This window comes from Polypterus senegalus, chromosome 18 (assembly GCF_016835505.1).
Source record: "Polypterus senegalus isolate Bchr_013 chromosome 18, ASM1683550v1, whole genome shotgun sequence".
Classification (NCBI taxonomy): Eukaryota; Metazoa; Chordata; class Cladistia; order Polypteriformes; family Polypteridae; genus Polypterus; species Polypterus senegalus.
Genome location: NC_053171.1, coordinates 33,317,675 through 33,335,220, shown reverse-complemented (window position 1 = coordinate 33,335,220; position 17,546 = coordinate 33,317,675). Strand labels below are relative to the sequence as shown.

At 37.0% G+C, this 17,546-nt stretch overlaps 1 protein-coding gene across 2 annotated transcripts in view; it reads left to right on the top strand.

Annotated features, from left to right (window-relative positions):
- Window positions 1–14,047, top strand: part of mgaa (MAX dimerization protein MGA a) — an 81,998-nt gene extending 67,951 nt beyond the window's left edge. For both annotated transcript variants that reach the window (XM_039740954.1, XM_039740953.1), the window contains 7 exons: window positions 2,167–2,203; window positions 3,495–3,680; window positions 6,335–6,446; window positions 8,894–9,160; window positions 10,635–10,820; window positions 10,976–11,098; window positions 11,195–14,047. In XM_039740954.1, the coding sequence (XP_039596888.1) occupies window positions 2,167–2,203; window positions 3,495–3,680; window positions 6,335–6,446; window positions 8,894–9,160; window positions 10,635–10,820; window positions 10,976–11,098; window positions 11,195–12,138 (1,855 nt within the window). In that variant the 3' untranslated portion in view covers window positions 12,139–14,047. The remainder of the gene's footprint in view (window positions 1–2,166; window positions 2,204–3,494; window positions 3,681–6,334; window positions 6,447–8,893; window positions 9,161–10,634; window positions 10,821–10,975; window positions 11,099–11,194) is intronic.
- The last annotated feature ends 3,499 nt before the right edge of the window (window positions 14,048–17,546 follow it).

Genomic DNA, 17,546 nt, shown 5'->3' with positions numbered 1-17,546 from the left:
TGTTGATGTATTTCCATATAGTTTAACTACAAAACTACCTATCCCAGCACTTAACTGCCTTTGTGCTTTTGCTAGCTTGAATACAAGAAAAGTAGAACAAAACATCTTTGGCAGCCTACCACCTACAGTCAGGCAAGAGTTATTAACAGCAAATGGTTAACCAATAGGAAAAGGTTCAGGCTATCAGTCGTGATTGACAAATGACAAAAACATTGTGTAAAGAGGCATTCTGAAATAAATAGAACAGGAATTAAAACGGCCATTCAGAAATACAGTATATTATGTAATGTGAAAAAGTCACATTATTAAATGAAAACAAATGGCGCCTGAAATAATTTAATGAAGGGTAACTACATTATTGAACCAAAAATAAATAAAAATTTGTAGTTTTTTTTTTAAAGTGTAATGACTTACTTGAATATTCATAATTGCTATTTTATTTATTTAATTTTGATATAGATTATTTCACACAACATTTGTAGATTATTAATGCTTACATAAAAAGATGCCTGTCTTAGATAAGTTTGCTGTGTAAAGATTAAAGAGTGTGTAGTGAACAAGTACTTCAGGCAACGAGTCCCTTGTAATTCTGCAATTCCTTAAAAAAGGTTCACACAATTTATCCTGTTCACAATGGACAAAGGCCAAGAATTATAACTAGGTAAAATGCCACTTCACAGGGCACACTCACTCATATAGGATGAATTTAAATACTTCAGTTAAACTAACCTAAATATCTTTGAAATATGTGAGAAAACTAGAGTAACAAACAAATAAAATGTAGCCTTGTAATTCAGCAAATGAGCTTTACCAGCCTTGGATTGCTGCAGTCTTTCATTTCAAGCAGACCTCTTCAGCTAGTCTGCACCCAAAGCAGGGACCCCTTGTCTACATCTTACCTAATGAACTTTGCCCATAGAAATCTCTGCTGTGTGAAGGCTACCATTCCATCTAACTCTTCATTTCAGTTGGATTACTAGTAATATTTAACTATGCTGCTTTTACTAAGTTTCTAAATCCTATAGTTGATTAATACAATACATAATATTAAAAAAGTATTAAATATCATTTATGTGTTAATCAGTAGGCATCCATTTCTGTCAGTTTTTCAAGTTGTAAATAACAATAGACTAGGGGTCTCTGCCCCCTGCTCACTTCGCTCGCCCACCCATGGGTTTGGTTTACCGGACATACAATTTAAAGAGAGTTGTTTTCATGGGAATTGTTACATATGCATTATTTCCACTTTTACTTTAAAACTTTTGTAAAAACAATACTGTGCTTGTCCTACGCCCCGGGCATGGTTAAATCTCTTTCTCACAGGATGTATAATGCTGCTCACATTGTGGGGGGTTTGGGTGGCGGCTGAATGCATGCTAAGGAGAAGCGGTTGGATCATCTACTGGCTTGTTACTGCTGCTGGCGAGCTGCATATCCTGCTTGTCATGCTGCACGTCGATCATTTTAAAGCCTGTACAGCAGCTGTTCTTTTGCCACTTCGTGTCTCTGACGCTCGCATTGTGAAGGAAGGGGGGCTTAGGGTGGCTGAACGCATGCTGAGGAGAAGCAGTCAGATCATCTGCTAGCTTGCTGCTGCTGGCGAGCTGCGTGTTTTGCTTGTCTCTTGTCATCAATGTAATTGCTGGGAGCACATGAAGCGTGTTTGCCAAAAGCATTCCAACAACTGCTTAGTTAGATGTCCATGAACTTGTTTTAAATGTTGTGTCACTGCCTTGCCTCGCGTGACGTAATCTCCCTCCAAAAATTTATTTTATAATAGATATTTCTTGGCCGCACATATTTGAACTAGGTATTTTAATGTAAGGTTATTTTAGTCCTCAGATGTGTTTTCCAATTAGGGCTATTAGGTTTTTTATGAACCTGGTGGAAGTACCTCAATTAAACTAGTAGAATCTTATAAGTTGAACTCTTTGTTTTTTGCCTGGCTGAGTTTAGTCATACCTTTATTTATACTTGTGACATTATTACCATATACCACTGTTTTCATGATTATGTGTGGATACCCTTGGTATAGCTTTGGTCAATCACTAGTAAATGTTAATTTAGGTTTACTAATATATTCATTAGAACATTGATAAACACAGAAGTTGAAAAAATACATTTGACACTTGTAGTAAAATCTCTTTTTCTTTTATTTGATATTAGCAAAGTCAAGAAAAAAGCATTGGAAAAAGATCCAGACGTAAGTTTAAATCCCCTTAAAACTTAAAAAAAAATGTTTAATTTACTTTTTGTTGCTATAAATTATTTTAATTCTCAGGATTTTTAGTCTTTGATTCCATATTTTGAAACTTATAGTGTCTATAAAGATTTCTATTTTTATTATATTGCTGTCATGTTTATTGAACTTTGAACTTTAATTGAAATAACATTACTAAAAAGAATTCATTTTTTAAAATTGTATTGCTTTATGTATTATTTCACTGTCATGACAGTAAAGCATAAAACTAACTACATAGGCGGTACCATCCATTTAAATACAAAAAGCAAAGGGACAGCCCTAATGTCTCCTGCTTCTGTCATTGATATTTGTAACATTTAAAAGGGAAATGTTCCATATTAATTTTTTTATTTAATTTGACTGAATCGTTTAAGAAAACGCTAAATAAGAAATGTATTTTTTTTTATTTGGTATTAATCTAGAAAGTGAACAATATTGTTAGATTTTAATTTTATATTTGGTCATTTTTGTGCCCTTTTAACGCAATTCATATTCAAAATACATTTTATTTAGTGGTCACTGATGTATATGAAAATAAGTGGGGACAAGAAACACAATTTTCAAAATACAACAGTGGTTGCAAACTAAGAAACTGTTAGCATTTTATTTACAAAAAAAATTATCCAAATGATAAAGTGATTAAAGGCTGAGACCACGTTATGTGGGGTTCGATTATTTCACCATTTCACTTGGGTAGTTTTTTTTTTTTTTTGTTTTTAACTAAGTAGAGTATCAGTTTAGTGGAATATTTCCAAACACAAACAGTGTTGTTGAAAGAGGAGACAAGCTTATTAGGACCCAGAATGTATGTGTGCAAAGACAAATTGTGCATTTCATTTTCAAAACTGGCATTTTGTGAAGCAAGTCTCTTTTTACAGTAAGTATATATGTATTTTCAGTTAATAGATTGTTGCCTGGTTTTTCAAAATTGCATTGTACAGGGTGGTCCCGATCTAATTATGCAGATCCAGAATGTCTGGATGACTTTGATTTATGCGGGGACGATTCCAGATCGGCGTGAAGACGATTCTTCATGTCGTCAGTTCACACACTTCTCGATGGTCTGGGATTTGTTGGGTGATTTTTCTATGTAATAAACTTAATAAGTTATAGCGTAATGAAAATTGCATAATTAGATCTGAACCACCCTATACAATGTATATTTTATGCAGAGGGAATAAAAAACGTCTAAGATACAGTCATGTTCATAGTGTTCTAATATAACTGTAATCAACTTTAATATTTTGAATAGAAATTGCCATCAGATAGTATGGAAGACCTACAGTACAGTGGCAGTGCTCAGACTTCTCCCCGTCTAAACCACACAGCCACAGAACGGATGCGCCGCTTTGAAATTCGGTTCCGTTTTGACAAGTTGAAAGAAGTGTTAGGTCTTCTGGATCTACCAAAAGCATCAAAGTTTTATATCCTAAAGCAGGTAAGTCAAAACATTGTTTTAATACCTTGGTACAAAAAAAAGCTAGTAATGCTCCAAAAAAAAAATAGAATTATAAATATTAGCACATGTACAAATACAAAGGTAATACTCGGAAGAAATTACAAAAAAAAAAACATAAATATGCTTATATATACATTTCAAAAAAAAAAAAACTGTCCCTTTTGAATCTGTAAAATAGGCCAATAATACTGTTCTTGGAAAAAATTGGGAAAATTAACAGAAATGTAACAATTATCAGTGGTAAACATAGTAGAAGAATTTTGAAACAAGAATATTAATAAAACTAGGGTGCTCTGCCCCCTGATGGCTTCCCCTGTGCGAGCCCTACATGCTAGTCATAATCTTTCGGATTCATCTAGAAAACCAAGAAAATTTCTTTGTCCATGTTTTTCAGATAAATTTAGTGTAAAGTGCAATACTTTTGGATGTATGGATTTGTATCCATTATTGACTGTAGAATTTCTAATACGTCCGATCGCTTAACTCTTTCAATTCTATGTTGTATCGCTTCTCCATGATCATAAATATAAACCTGACCGAATTGTGGTTTACTTGAAATTAAACTTGTAGTAGCTTTAATTTTATTTTATTTTTTGCGGGACCACAGATTCGCATACCTATAGTGTATAGTCCAGAATCATGTAAATCTATGTTTTGAGCATTTAATGATGTGAATGCGAACAGATTATTGTAGATTCTGATATTTTTTGTGTGATGTTTGTGGATTTTACTTTCACCAAATAACAAATCTTTTATTTCTTGCGGATATGCCACATCACTGGGAAGAAACACTACTTTTCCCTGATGGCGATTTAAACAATCAACAAGTCTCCGACTTAAACTTTAAAGCCGAACAATATCTACATACTTCTGTCATATCACCGATGTCCATATATTCAATCTCTTTTTGCTGTTCCGTTATTTCACTGAATAATAATTTGTTAGCGCTAATGCAATCTTTGCCATCATTTTTTCGAATTTTAGTGCTTTCATAATCTCTAACTTGCTCTGCATGTGTACCACACCAATGTTTTTGAACCTCTTTTCGACGTTCAACTTTGTCTTCTACTCTGAAAACAGAAATTTATAAGAGCAGAGAGCACAGGAACTGTGTCTGACAATAGCATTCACACGAATGAGAGGTGAGTGGACCGTGGGCATGGTTAAATCTCTTGGCACAAAGTCTTGTCTCAAGGGACTTGAAATTATCTCGGCGAATGTCTTGTTTCAGGTTTTCCTTTTATAATAGAGAGATGTAAGTCTAGAGGACATATCTCCTTTCTCAGCCAGGCAAAGTGTTTCTGGGGTTTTGTATCAAATGTCTTACAATGGAATAAAATTAACTATAGAGAGAGGCATATGCAGCTGTAATTTCACTTGGTATTGTGCATTTGATAGTTTGGTGGGTAGTTGTATACATAAAAGCTAATAAACACAAAATTTCAGATGGCCCTACCTTGGGCCAGAGCAAAATGCCTTGTCTTATCATATCCAGTGCCTTGTGAAGTATTTAAGCTATCTACAATTTTAAAATACTGCTACAGCAAAAATTATAATTGTACACCTTGTTCCAAATTTATTTCCATTACAAATTCACAACTATTAAAAGAGGGAAAAAATGTAAAGACAAAATTACTTAACTTTCATTACAAATCTGAATGTCAAAAATAGCAATTATACTTGCATAAGTATTCTGACCAGTTAAAACTGTATTTATGTTAGCCAAAAAATGTAATGGAACCTTCCCAGACCCACTTTCATATAGGTACATTTTAATGAGGGATGCTGAAATTTAGACTGTGTTCTTGTGCAATATAAAAGCAAGTTAACAAATGTACGTATGGTGTGACATTCCGGCGCTTTCAGGGGCTCTTATGAGATGTGGAGATTTTTAGTTTTGTTTATTTATTTCATCAAAGATACATCACAATTTTGTTAAGTATTTTTTTAGTCAGTCATAAATATCAGGTGCGCACGTAACATAATGTAAGTAGATGCAAAATGAAGTGTAAATTGAACAGACTCTTGAGTCTTGTGCAGTGTAATGTGCCACAAAGACTTTGGCACTCCAGACATGCTCTGTGGGCTGTGAAATGGAGTGGTGGATATAAGTAGGTGATGTGTTTCTGGGAGTGCTTTAATGTCATTTTAAACTGCTGAAAGAGCAAAAGTGAACTCTTCTTGTTTATGCATTTGTTAAGTCCGAAACGGCACATTTTTGTTCCACCCCACTTTCAGAAAATGTTTTTTAACTTGTTTTAAAGTGTTTTAAAATGCATGATGATAAGCAAATAAATTTACATTTTAAATATACTCTCAGTTGACATATGCTGTACTGAACACCTCAGAATTCGGTAATTGGTTTCCTTCATATGGTTTGATGAGTAATGTATATGATACAAGTTAAAATAGTTTGTAATTTAGTGATACACAGTATGTTAAGCAGTTGCACGTATGCATTGTTGCTACTTGTTAATTTCAGGGGAGTAAATCCCAATCCAAATCCCAAATTGGTCTTTTGAAATGTACTTTTGTGATCTTTGTTTCACTTTTCTGAAATAAAATAAACATGTTATATTTACACACGCTTTGCTGCTTTATGAATACAGAAAAACCTTTTTTACTGTACACAGGCCTGTAATGAGATCCAAGCTCTTGTGGACCAGTGTGACCGCCTAGAAGCACAGAAAAATCTTCTCATTCAAAAGAGGTCTGTTCTTATCAAGAAAACTGCTGTCTCCTCAGGTTAGTATTGCAGCACTGCTGTGATCATGACTTGTATGTTCTTGAACTGAGGCTTCATTAGAAATCTAGAAATATGCAAGTAAAATTGTAATAAGCGCTTTGGTGACTTCTGATATTCTGATAGGTCATTTCAGTCTGAAGCCCTAAACTGTAGTTTATTTAGCTTGTGCCTAAATCCGTCCCAGCCTTTGATTCAAATTGTTCAGGAATTGAATGATGATAGTTTGATGCCTCCACTTCCAACACATGGCCAGTAGGCAAGGACTAGCTCTGCAGGGTTTCTTGTCCATCACAGATACTTGGACATCTAAATGTGAGCTCTTATATGTTTAAAGATATCATTCCTGGTAAACTGACAGAATCTCTACAGAGTTTTCAGTGGAAATAACAATAGTTTAATTATGTATAATAATCAAAGTTTACTTTAGTTAATGCCTTAATTGCAACACTCCATTACAGAGTGCTTTATGTAATCATACATAAGGCATTATGTATTTTCTTTGACGTTCCAGGTCCTCCCAATTGTAATTTAGAATAAGGGTTCAGAAAGTGAAGGGTCAAATGTTTTATCAGTTTGATCTTGGAGATTGAGTAAAGCGGGCACAGTTGTCTATCACATATTAAAATTCCCTTCTAGATTGGTTATGCTATATAGCTGAAATTTCTGCAAATACATTTAAGATTATTTTGTGGTGCAGTTCTTCTAACTGTGTAAACAGAACTGTCAAGTTGATCTGCAGTTGAGTATTTGTAAATGGAGTGAAAGAATGGTACACCTGGATTAAAAGAATTTTCTTTAGAAAGGCAGTTAAACTAATATGTATAATTAGCTGTATAATTAAATTGTATAAGAAACTATTACAGCTATAATAGGTGAGCCATGCAGATTAGCTGGCACTGCTTTTTCCTTAGCAAATTTCTGTCAGAAAGTACCTTAATAATGGCTGACCCTGTGGTCTGACTACCAAAGGTCATGCAAAAAGACAATTTCTCTCAGAGCTTAACAAAGTACTGTATATCAATTTTAGATAATGCACAGTTAATTTTTAGTTGAACTCGTTTAAACTCAAACATGTTTTCATTTTGTAGGATGAACAAAGATATTATAGATAACTGAGTGCCATCCATTAACTGGAATGGAAACTTTTTTAAAAGAAGGAACATCTTATTTGTGTTCAAAAAGAAAACTGATTACACATTTGCTTGCTCACAGCACTATTACTCTGGGCAGTTAGGAGAAAAAGATGTAATTTCTCTTACGAGGTTGGAAGCTCTTTCTGTAGTAGGGTCACTGGTGTGTTCACTCTTGGCTCTGTTACATTTCTGAGCAGCCATGATTACTAGGCCTGTCTTCGTACAGGAGAGCTGTGGTGAATCGTACTTCCCAGGTCACATTGCCTTTCACTTGATGGTGTGGGACAGAAGATCAACCACGTGATTGTTTATTTCAAACACACAAAAGTACAGAGTACTTTTTTCAGATCCCTGTGTGATTATTTTCCATCTGTTTTCAAAAGTAGAAAGCTAAAAGAAAACATGGTTAAAGAAATTATGTTTGTGTACCAGAATTCTGTTGTGGATGTGCTTAGCACTACAGAGTAGTATTCACTCCTGTTTTTATAACTCATAACTCCAGGTATTACATTATTTAATTTAATAAGCCAGAACGTATCCATGTCAAATAAAAAAACAATACAATAGACACAAATAAAATTAAGCCATTATGCAATCTTTTATTAAATAGCATCCCATTCAATACTTGCTTCAGCTTATAGTTATTAGTGAAATTATGTTTTGTTATTTTAAATTGCTTAATGGATCTTTAACCTTTATTGCAGAATATTTTTATAGTTCTATTTTTTTTTTTATTTGTGTATAAGATATTGAGCCATTGGTTCTTATCTACAAAATCCAAACAGCAGTACCCACTTTAATTAGTGGCGATGAAATATTCAGTTCACACTCTTCAGGAACTAAATCAAAACAGAATAGGTAATCATTTCTGGTTTTGTATAATGAATGTGGTGCTCTGATTGTGTCACAAATTTTAAAAAAGTCAAATATATGCAAATGCTTCCAAATCTGTAATAAATATTATATTTACTGAATGAAGATGCCGCTAAGGTCTCCACTGTGGCTGCTAATGTCAACTAAGAGACTACTACAATTTCAAGGAAGCACCAATATTTGCAAAATATGGCAGTCTGTTTGGAAAATTTGAAATAATTAACATTGAGTGGACAATGAAAAGACAATAAGCAATTTGGAACCAAAAAACAAAATCATTTCTCAGATGACGTCAGTCTTGCCATGTGGATAGTTTGTTACTCCTGTTACGAAACAAATGACAGTTCGTACCTTTTAATATTTTGGTTGCAGATTATTGTTCATGTAGAAGATTGTTCTTTCAGCATTTTATTAATCTCTTTCCCAATTCTAACCTCCAGGTAAAACAGAAGATATGATATTAAAGAAACTGGAGTATATTTGTAGCAAGCAAAAAATACTTGAAGCTCAAAGGAAGAAAGCAGGAAAGAGTGCAAGCACACTGTCTACTGCCAAGGATACTGAGAAGACAATACCATCGCCAAAGTCAATTTCTGAGGCAGCTTTAAGTATTGACTGCTTGGCATCCACTAGTGCTTCTCCTGGGAAACCTCTGATTTTGTCCAAGAGAAAATTACCTTCGAAGAGCACCAAAGATGTCATTTCTGGTACACTTTGAACAGTTTTCATGTTTTTAAATTTAGATGAATATTCTTGGCAGTTTTGAACAAACTTGACTAGAAAACTATTATAGAACTAAAGTAACAAAAGAAAGCAACCAGCTACTTTTGTTTTATGATGAAAATGGAGGTAGCTTAATATGGTTTGTGAATTTTTTAAGTTTTGTATTTTTCAGGTCAGTTATTAACCCTAACCCCCAAAATGTGGTGTACATTAGTTTGCCATAGGATATTGTCTTCCCAAAGTGAAGCAATTTGAATTTTAAAAATGCAGTGCCTGTGCTTCCAGTTTAAACTTGACTAAAGGGCACAAGTTCATATACAGATCAAAAGCCATAACACTTGGCACCTACCATACAGTCACCCATCACACGAGTCCATAGGTGTCTGCTGCGAGGGGCATAAAGACTTAAGACAAACACTCTTTTGAATTAATTTATTAAATCCTTGTGAATTTTTGAATAGAACACGGCCATCTAAGTTCTTTGATTCACTAATAGGCTTTCAGTCATAATAATAATTCATTACATTTATATAGTGCTTTACACAGTGAGTGCTTTACACACTTCGACCACCACTAATGTGTAGCATCCACCTGGATGATGTGACACAGCCATTTTGCACCAGTATGCTCACAACACATCATCTGTTAGGTGACGAAGGGATGAGAGATATTTGGCCAATCAGAGACAGAGGATGGTTAGGGGGCCAGAAAATTATATATCATACCGTGGTTGGCAATTTAGCCAGGACATTGGGATACACTCTACTCTTTACAAAGGATGCCCAGGGATCATTAATGACCACAGAGAGTCAGGACCTCAATTTTATGTCTCATCTGAAGGGTGGAGCCATTTTTACAGCACGGTGTCCCCGTCACTGCACTGGGCATTGGGATCCCCACACAGACCACAGGGAAAGTGCCCCATGCTGGTCTCTCCAACACCTTTGCAAACAGCAACCCAAGCTTTTTCTTGGTTGGTCTCCCATCCAAGTACTGGCCGGGCCTGGACATGTTTAGCTTCAGGTGGATGACCTGCCCTGAAGTGCATGTTGTATGGCTGCTGGACCTTGTTTTATAAGTCTCACGTTTCTTGTCTTGTGTGATAAGTACAAAGAAATATGTTGTTGTGTGTCTCCTTAGGACAGCTAACAAAAAGACAAGAAAAATAAACAGCGTGTTCAGTGGTTAGCAGGCAACATACATAGTTATATACAAAATGTATTTGCAACTATTATATACATTATGTTCGATATTTGCATAACAACTTTGGGCCATTGGCTTACTTTTCAGGAAACATTTTGCTGTCTATTAGTATTTCTGAAGTTAGTTTTATGGATCTATACAAACAGGTTTACAGATTTATATGCTTCTCCTCATTGGTAGCTCATTCTTTATTCTAAATAGCCAATAACATGACCATTTATACACAGTACTTACTTACTTATTTATTCTTCGTAGGTCCTTCAATGGCAGAAACACCCTTCATCAAGACATCAGCCAACATCGCGCTTGCTTCCCAAGCTCAGTTTATCTCCTTGAATACTCCCTTGGTGTGTGTCAGTCCGGCTGGCTCTGCCGTGCTTCAGCCAAGTCCTCCTAACGTTGCTACGAAGATAGAAGGACTGCCTGTCTCATCCATTCCAGGTTGGTATTTGGTTGTCTCTTCTTTCTTTTTCAGCAATTTTAGTGTGAGTCTTGGTTATCACTTTTTTACTTTTTAATGTTCTGTCAGTTGTAAATCTGTCCCTTCGCTTAAAAATAAAGACCGTATCTATTGTTTGTGCTCTCTTTTACTTTAGGCATATCTTCTGTAACTATTCAGCTACCAGGATTGTCTCTTCCACTTCAGATGAAGAACTGTGTTTCTGATGTTGGGAAGCTTGAAGAAGCTGAGAAGATTGAACAACCAGCAGAACAAGAAGGTAGTGTTGTTGTTTTTTTTTTTTTTTTTGCTTTTCTCATATTGTTTTAAAATAATTACCATACTATGAGTTATTGCCTTTTATTTATTATCTTAGGAAATGAAGACTCTGTCATGCCAACTATAGTAAATGTGACTTCATTGGCATCCAGCAATGCCTTCTCTTTAATGGAGAATTGGGAAACTTCACTTAGTCAAACTGCGCCCAGTCCTCTGCTTCTCGGAGCTGAGAATCATGAAGGTCCACTACAGGATTGTTCCCATACTGTGATTAAAAATAGACAGAATTCTGTTAAGCTAACCGAAACAAGTAAAGAGGACTTATCTGAAGATGAAGAACATCTACAAAAAGATCCCAGGCAATGCATTTCAAAAGACACAGTTGAACAAAAGATGAAAAAATGCACTAAATTTCCTGACAAAGGCTTCATACCTAGTCAGGGGGAGGAGGCCACATCCGGCAATGAGCAACCAGAGCATAAACCTCTTTCTACCCTTTTAAATGAAATTGTATTCTTAAATCAGTTCAACAACAAAAGTGAAAATGCTCATTTGGCCAAAACACCGCTGGCACAAAGGACACATCAGCCACATGGGGGAAGGCTGAGTGAGGAGCAAGGCAGTGAAGTAGATTGCCACAAACTGCAGGAAGATGCTGATGGAACACCTAGTCCACTGGTCCTCCAATTAGACGAGGACACACTTGAAACCAGCCAAGGTGGAAAAACTGAGAATGTGAACAATTCCAGTACGCAGAACCCCTCGGACTGTGGACCTGATTTAAACTGCAGCAGCAGCAGTGACACCCTAAGCCCTCCTCCCTTGCTGCAAATGAAAGTAGGCAGCAACACTACAGGTGGCAAAGGAGATCCTGACTTTTCATGGAGGCCTATGCCTCGCTTGGTCCCACTAGGACTCAAAGTTAGTAATAATTTGGATTCTTCCATTCAGAGCACTAAAGCCATGCCAACACTGGCCTCTGTCTCTGCGGGCAAAGAAGCAACCCTGGCAGGCAGCTCCCCCTTCGCTCAGTCCTGCTGACATCAGCAATTTTCAGGGAAAACTTTTAGTATATGTAAAAATAAGAATAAGAACCTGTTAATATGTATCTATTTATAAATCCAAAAGTTCCGCCTGATGTGCCTCGGATGACCGGAGGAAGGATATTTGTTCAAAAGTTTGAGCATTTATAGCCTGAAGGTTTTCCTGCTGCTTAAGGCTTTTTTTATGTCTGCCCCCATCCTCCTTTCTACTTCTTGAAATTTGTTTTCTCTTGTCTGGACAGTAAAAGCTGCTTTAAGAATTCTCTGGAAATGCTGTTTTTCTTTACTGTTTGAAATGTTTACTTTAAGGAATTATGCTTTCTTTTCTCTCTCTCTCTCTTTTTTTTTTTATTATATAAATAAACAACTTTGTAGACTGCAGTAAAAGCCCTCACACATTACATATGTGGATACCACAGCCATTCCTGTCCTAAGAATTACTTTTAATTTATAGGATTTACTTTAGGCTCCCACAAAATGTGTCTGCCCCGTTTGAGATTGCAGACAAAATCTCTTTCCATCCACTGGGAGTCTCAAACATACCTAACGCTATGAACACGCACTTACAGAGAAGGGCTGATCTTTTAGTGTGTAGTGTGTTATCATGAACTGCCTGAGGAAGACGAGGAGTTTCCTTTCACTCTGGCCTTTACTAGGCATCAGTTCTTGGTTGAATTGAACCTTTGCTTTTTCTTATGTTATCGTTCACATGCATAATTTATTTTGTTACTTTTATGTCTGGTGAGAGATTAATTTGTGGGCAATTTCAGATGGCTTTGATACACTGTTACCCATGTTCACCTTTCAGCCCTCTTGACATTTGATTTGTTTTTCTGTTGATATCATCTGAAGCTTTGTATTTAATATTACCTGTGTTAGTTTTGTATAGTAGTCCAATGTTGATGTCTTTGGAATCCACTTTTATTTATGTCTGATTACTGTGTAATATTAGAGAACACCGAGTGAAACAGCTGCTTAGAGAAAAATATCATCAGTTGTTCTCTTACTAGTGTTGATGTACTGTTTGTTGTTTGTTTCAGTTCTGTCAGAATCACTCCAAATCAGTTTAATTTGTAACACAGTGCAGCCTAGGGGATTCCTAAAGGGCAAGCATTTCTGTTACAGGAAAATTCTGAATGAGACCTGCAGGAGCTGCGTTACAGTAGGTCACTTTTCAGTTTCAAGAAATCTTAAGTGATGATGGTGGGGAAAATGAGATTTCCTGTCCCAGTGCTGGTACTGTTGATCAGGAGAGCCCACTGAGAATTCTGTTTTACTCCATTTACAGTATATAAAGCTAATTCAGTGTATTTATGGTTTTGGTCATATCTGTGCCAAGGTGCTCTTCAGCTTGTTTCAGCTGCTTAAAGGTAATGTGAAACTAAAAGTCTCTTGGCTTTCGATCAACCTTGTCCTGAAACTGCATGTTGTACATTTTCCTGACCACTTCTCTTCTGCACGTGGCTTATGTGCCAGAGTGTAGATATTGTTTAGTGTTTACTGAAGTGATCAGCTTCCAATGATGAGGACGGTTCACTTCTCAAAGGATCATGCAGCCTTCCACATTTCCCTTTCCCCGAGTCGTCTTTCATGAAACAGAATCACAGCCAAATAAACTTCAGGAAAACTTTAGCTCTGTATGTTTTTGTTTGAGGAGGGATGAGGAGTTGTAAATATTTTTCCGCCATTTTAAATGCTCATAATGTATATTTCCATTATGGAACCCGTCATTGGGTTTTTGTTTTCATAGACCAGGCAGTTTTGCACATTTCTGTCTGCTTTTGTTTCAAAGAATACACTATTTTTATAACATTGATGATACAAATGATTCATTGCATACTGGTGTCTCCATATTGTAGGCAAAAAATGGAGATTTTTGTGGCCTTCAAATAAAAGATTATAAAACAAGTGGGCATGAGTAGACTTTCATTTGTCACTTTACACTTTTTTTGTTTATGAGACTGTGGCCTAGAGGAATTTCATCAACTCCTCTATTTTTAATTAATATTTTCTATTAATTAAATTTGTTTAATTGTAGTCATTTAGGTAACAGTTTCAAATCAGTTTACATGTCACCTACAGTTTCACAAGTATTGTCTGAATTGTATATAGCAGATTTAATTTCTGCATTAAAATATTATAATTGGCATTATATTGCTGTCATGAGTAGGCTTCTACTGTATAATAGATATTCTTTAACAGTGCTGTCATGAGTAGGCTTCTACTGTATAATAGATATTCTTTAACAGTTATGTTGCATTAGCTGTTAATGGGGCTAAAGAAACGTACAAATGAAGATTTGTACGTGAATATACAGGGTGCTGCAGATCTGGGTGATGGGGATGATTCCAGTTCGGCGCAAAGGCGATTCTTCATGTCGTCAGTTCGCACACTTCTCGAAAAAAACTTAAGTTATAGCGTAATGATAAATGCATAATTAGATATGGACCACCCTATAGAGCGTCATGAGGCACTGAACAGCTATATTTTATTAATTAAATCTTTCTGCAAGTTATCAATCATAAATTTACAAAGTTAAATGTTTGTATTTGTGCCACAGGTTCTGCTCCTTGTCTTAAATGGTGTTCTTAGACCCAGTCCCTTCATACATGTATTATCAGTGGATGAGTGGAACTCCCCGGGCTCTCTCGCCCTAAGCGTCTCACACACAAACACACTGTGAGGGATGCACAGCCTCATTAGCTATGGATGGCAAACCTAAACACACTTGGTCAACACCACCTACAAATCAGTTACCATGAGGTTCACCTTTCTTAGGGTGTCTCCCTCAGCCTGCCAGCCCTGTGAGAAAATTTCCCCTCATCAGGTGCCTTGTATTTACCAAGGACCACACCAGGGCCACCCTCCAGAATTACAACCCCAGTGTTGCCCTGTAGGTCCCCAAGTGGTGCTACAGTATGTTAGACTGATGCTGCCACCCATTGGCCTGGTGGAACACATGAGCCAGGGAGACATTCATCCCCATCTGTGTATTATGTCAACCTCTCGACGAGGAAAGGGAACAGGAACCATCCTGGACAGAGGAACATCCATCCATGCTGTTCACCCATAAGCTCCTCCCAGCCAGGTATGGGAACGCAATCCATCCCGGTCAAAATGCCAGTCCATCTGTGATGTCCATCACAAGAGATGGTATAGCAGCTTCTCTTGTTTTTAAGAATAGCTTAGGAAAGTCAATGAAACTCAAATAAGTTGAATTGAAAGAAGTGTTCTGACTAAATTTGCATTTGTGAGTGTGACATTTTTCTCTAGGCATCATTTAAATTTATTAAACAACTTGCAGTGTACAGGAACCTTCACACCAGTATGTTTGTGTGTGTGTGTGTGTGTGGTCTGAAAGTTCCTGTATACATTTTTTAAAATACTGTATATTAATATGTATATACTTGTGTGTGTGTGTGCATATATATATATATATATCGTATTGCGGCCTGCAGGGGGTGCACCAGCTGCCTAAACCCAACACTGAAAGACACCAGGGACAAGTTCCAAGCTTAACACATTTTTATTTAGTTTCCCATCTGGTCAGTACAGTACAATACACTACAGCCCAATAAACAAACCACATAGCACTTTCTTTCTTTCTACATCCCCCAAACCCCATGGAAAGCCTCATCACTCTTCCTCCCAACACTGGCCCGACATAGTAAGGATCTGCAGCCTCCACAGCACCCCCTGTAGCAAACTCCAACTTCCTCTAGTGTTCCAGCTGGGTAGAAGATTAGACAGACACTGAGACACAATGTCCAAAAACATGCATGTTTATTATTCTTTTAGCACACAGTGCACAAACCCCAATAAAGCTCAGTCCTTTCTACCTTCTTTTCTCTGACCCCCCACTCTCTCCCACAAGCTCTGTCTTCTTCCTCCCGACTCCAACTCCCCAAGTGGAGTGAGGTGACCACTTTTATACCACACCCGGAAGTACTCCAGGTATTCCTCGATCAAGTTCCACCACACCCAGAAGTGCTGCAGACCCAGGCTCTGGAACTGTCCAGGCACCCCCTGGTGGTGGCCACGAGCCCCAGCAGGGTTGGGCTTCTAAGCCCCAAATCTGTGGCCCTGATGCAAACCAGGGGGCCTGCCCTCTCGTGTCCCGGGGGATACTGTTATTGATGTGTCCACTCCCCTGGTCCTCTCCTCAAAAGGGTGTCTATCACAACATATACAGTATACATATACAGACAACGTGTTAAAGTTCCATACACTTCAAATAAAATTATACACAGTATAAAAATATGGTGAGATGTTTTATTAGGTTACATGTATGCTGAAAAAGTCTGCTGATAGAATTTAGAAAGTCTAATCGGTAGTTTAGTAGAGACAAGTTAAAGGAAATTCTAAGCCACTAACAATCTTTGATATGTTATCTTACTGACATTGAACTTTCCAAACGTTTTTTAAATCCATTTTACCTTCAGTGAGCTATTTAATATTGTAAAATCATTTGGCTCTAAAGCAGCCTGGTTCATTTTTCAAAAGATGTCGCTTATTCTTCCAAATAAGTTTAGTAAACAAGTCATCCTCTTGGTTCGGTGGCTGTCGGAGTAATGCTGCGCCAAAGTCATATTGTAGCGTTGGACGGTCTCATTTGTGACGTCACAGCTTTCTCACCCATAGACATAGAATTACTAGACGCTGCATGACCAGCAGCGTCGTACGTCAACATTGCCACCAAATTGTGAGTGGCACTGCTGTGGAGTGAAGTAATGGATAAAGATGCCTTACGCATGTGCTGCTTGGGATTGTACAACCGCTGTATGCTCCAAACCAGAACCAGAGGATTACATTTCATAACCAATTGTTTGTTATATTTGGCCATTGGAAAATCTCATTTTATAATATTAACTTTAGCTACGCCAGGCTAAGCTAGCAAAGCTATGCATTTATGTGCTCAGGTGAGCCTCCAAACAATGTTTTGGTTAAACGTATTTAGTCACTTTGTACATTGTTGTTAGCTGTTAACATTTCTCAAACTCTGAAGGTTTCCCAAAGAAATCCACCTCAGGAAGCAGTGGGAGGTAGCCCTTAGACGGGATTTGGAGAAAGCTGTCCTGTGATGTGTGCCATGCTAGTTTGGTAACAGATGCTGTACCAGCATCATATGATCAAAGCTACCACTCACTCACATTAAAAAACAAAGAAGGTTTGATGATTTCTTCTGAGGGTCCAGTCAAGGTGGTCAAAGTAGCTGAGCATGTTATCCGACACTCGACATTAGGTCACGCTGTCAGTGTATCTGATTGATCAGTTTGTTCGGGCTGAGATTGGTTCAGATGATGTGTTTTTTTTTCTCAAGGAGCACATTGAGGAAACACAGTTTGAAATTGACTACCATCATTTTATGCTCATGTCTTTAGTTCTGTCTGTCTTTCACAAACTAAG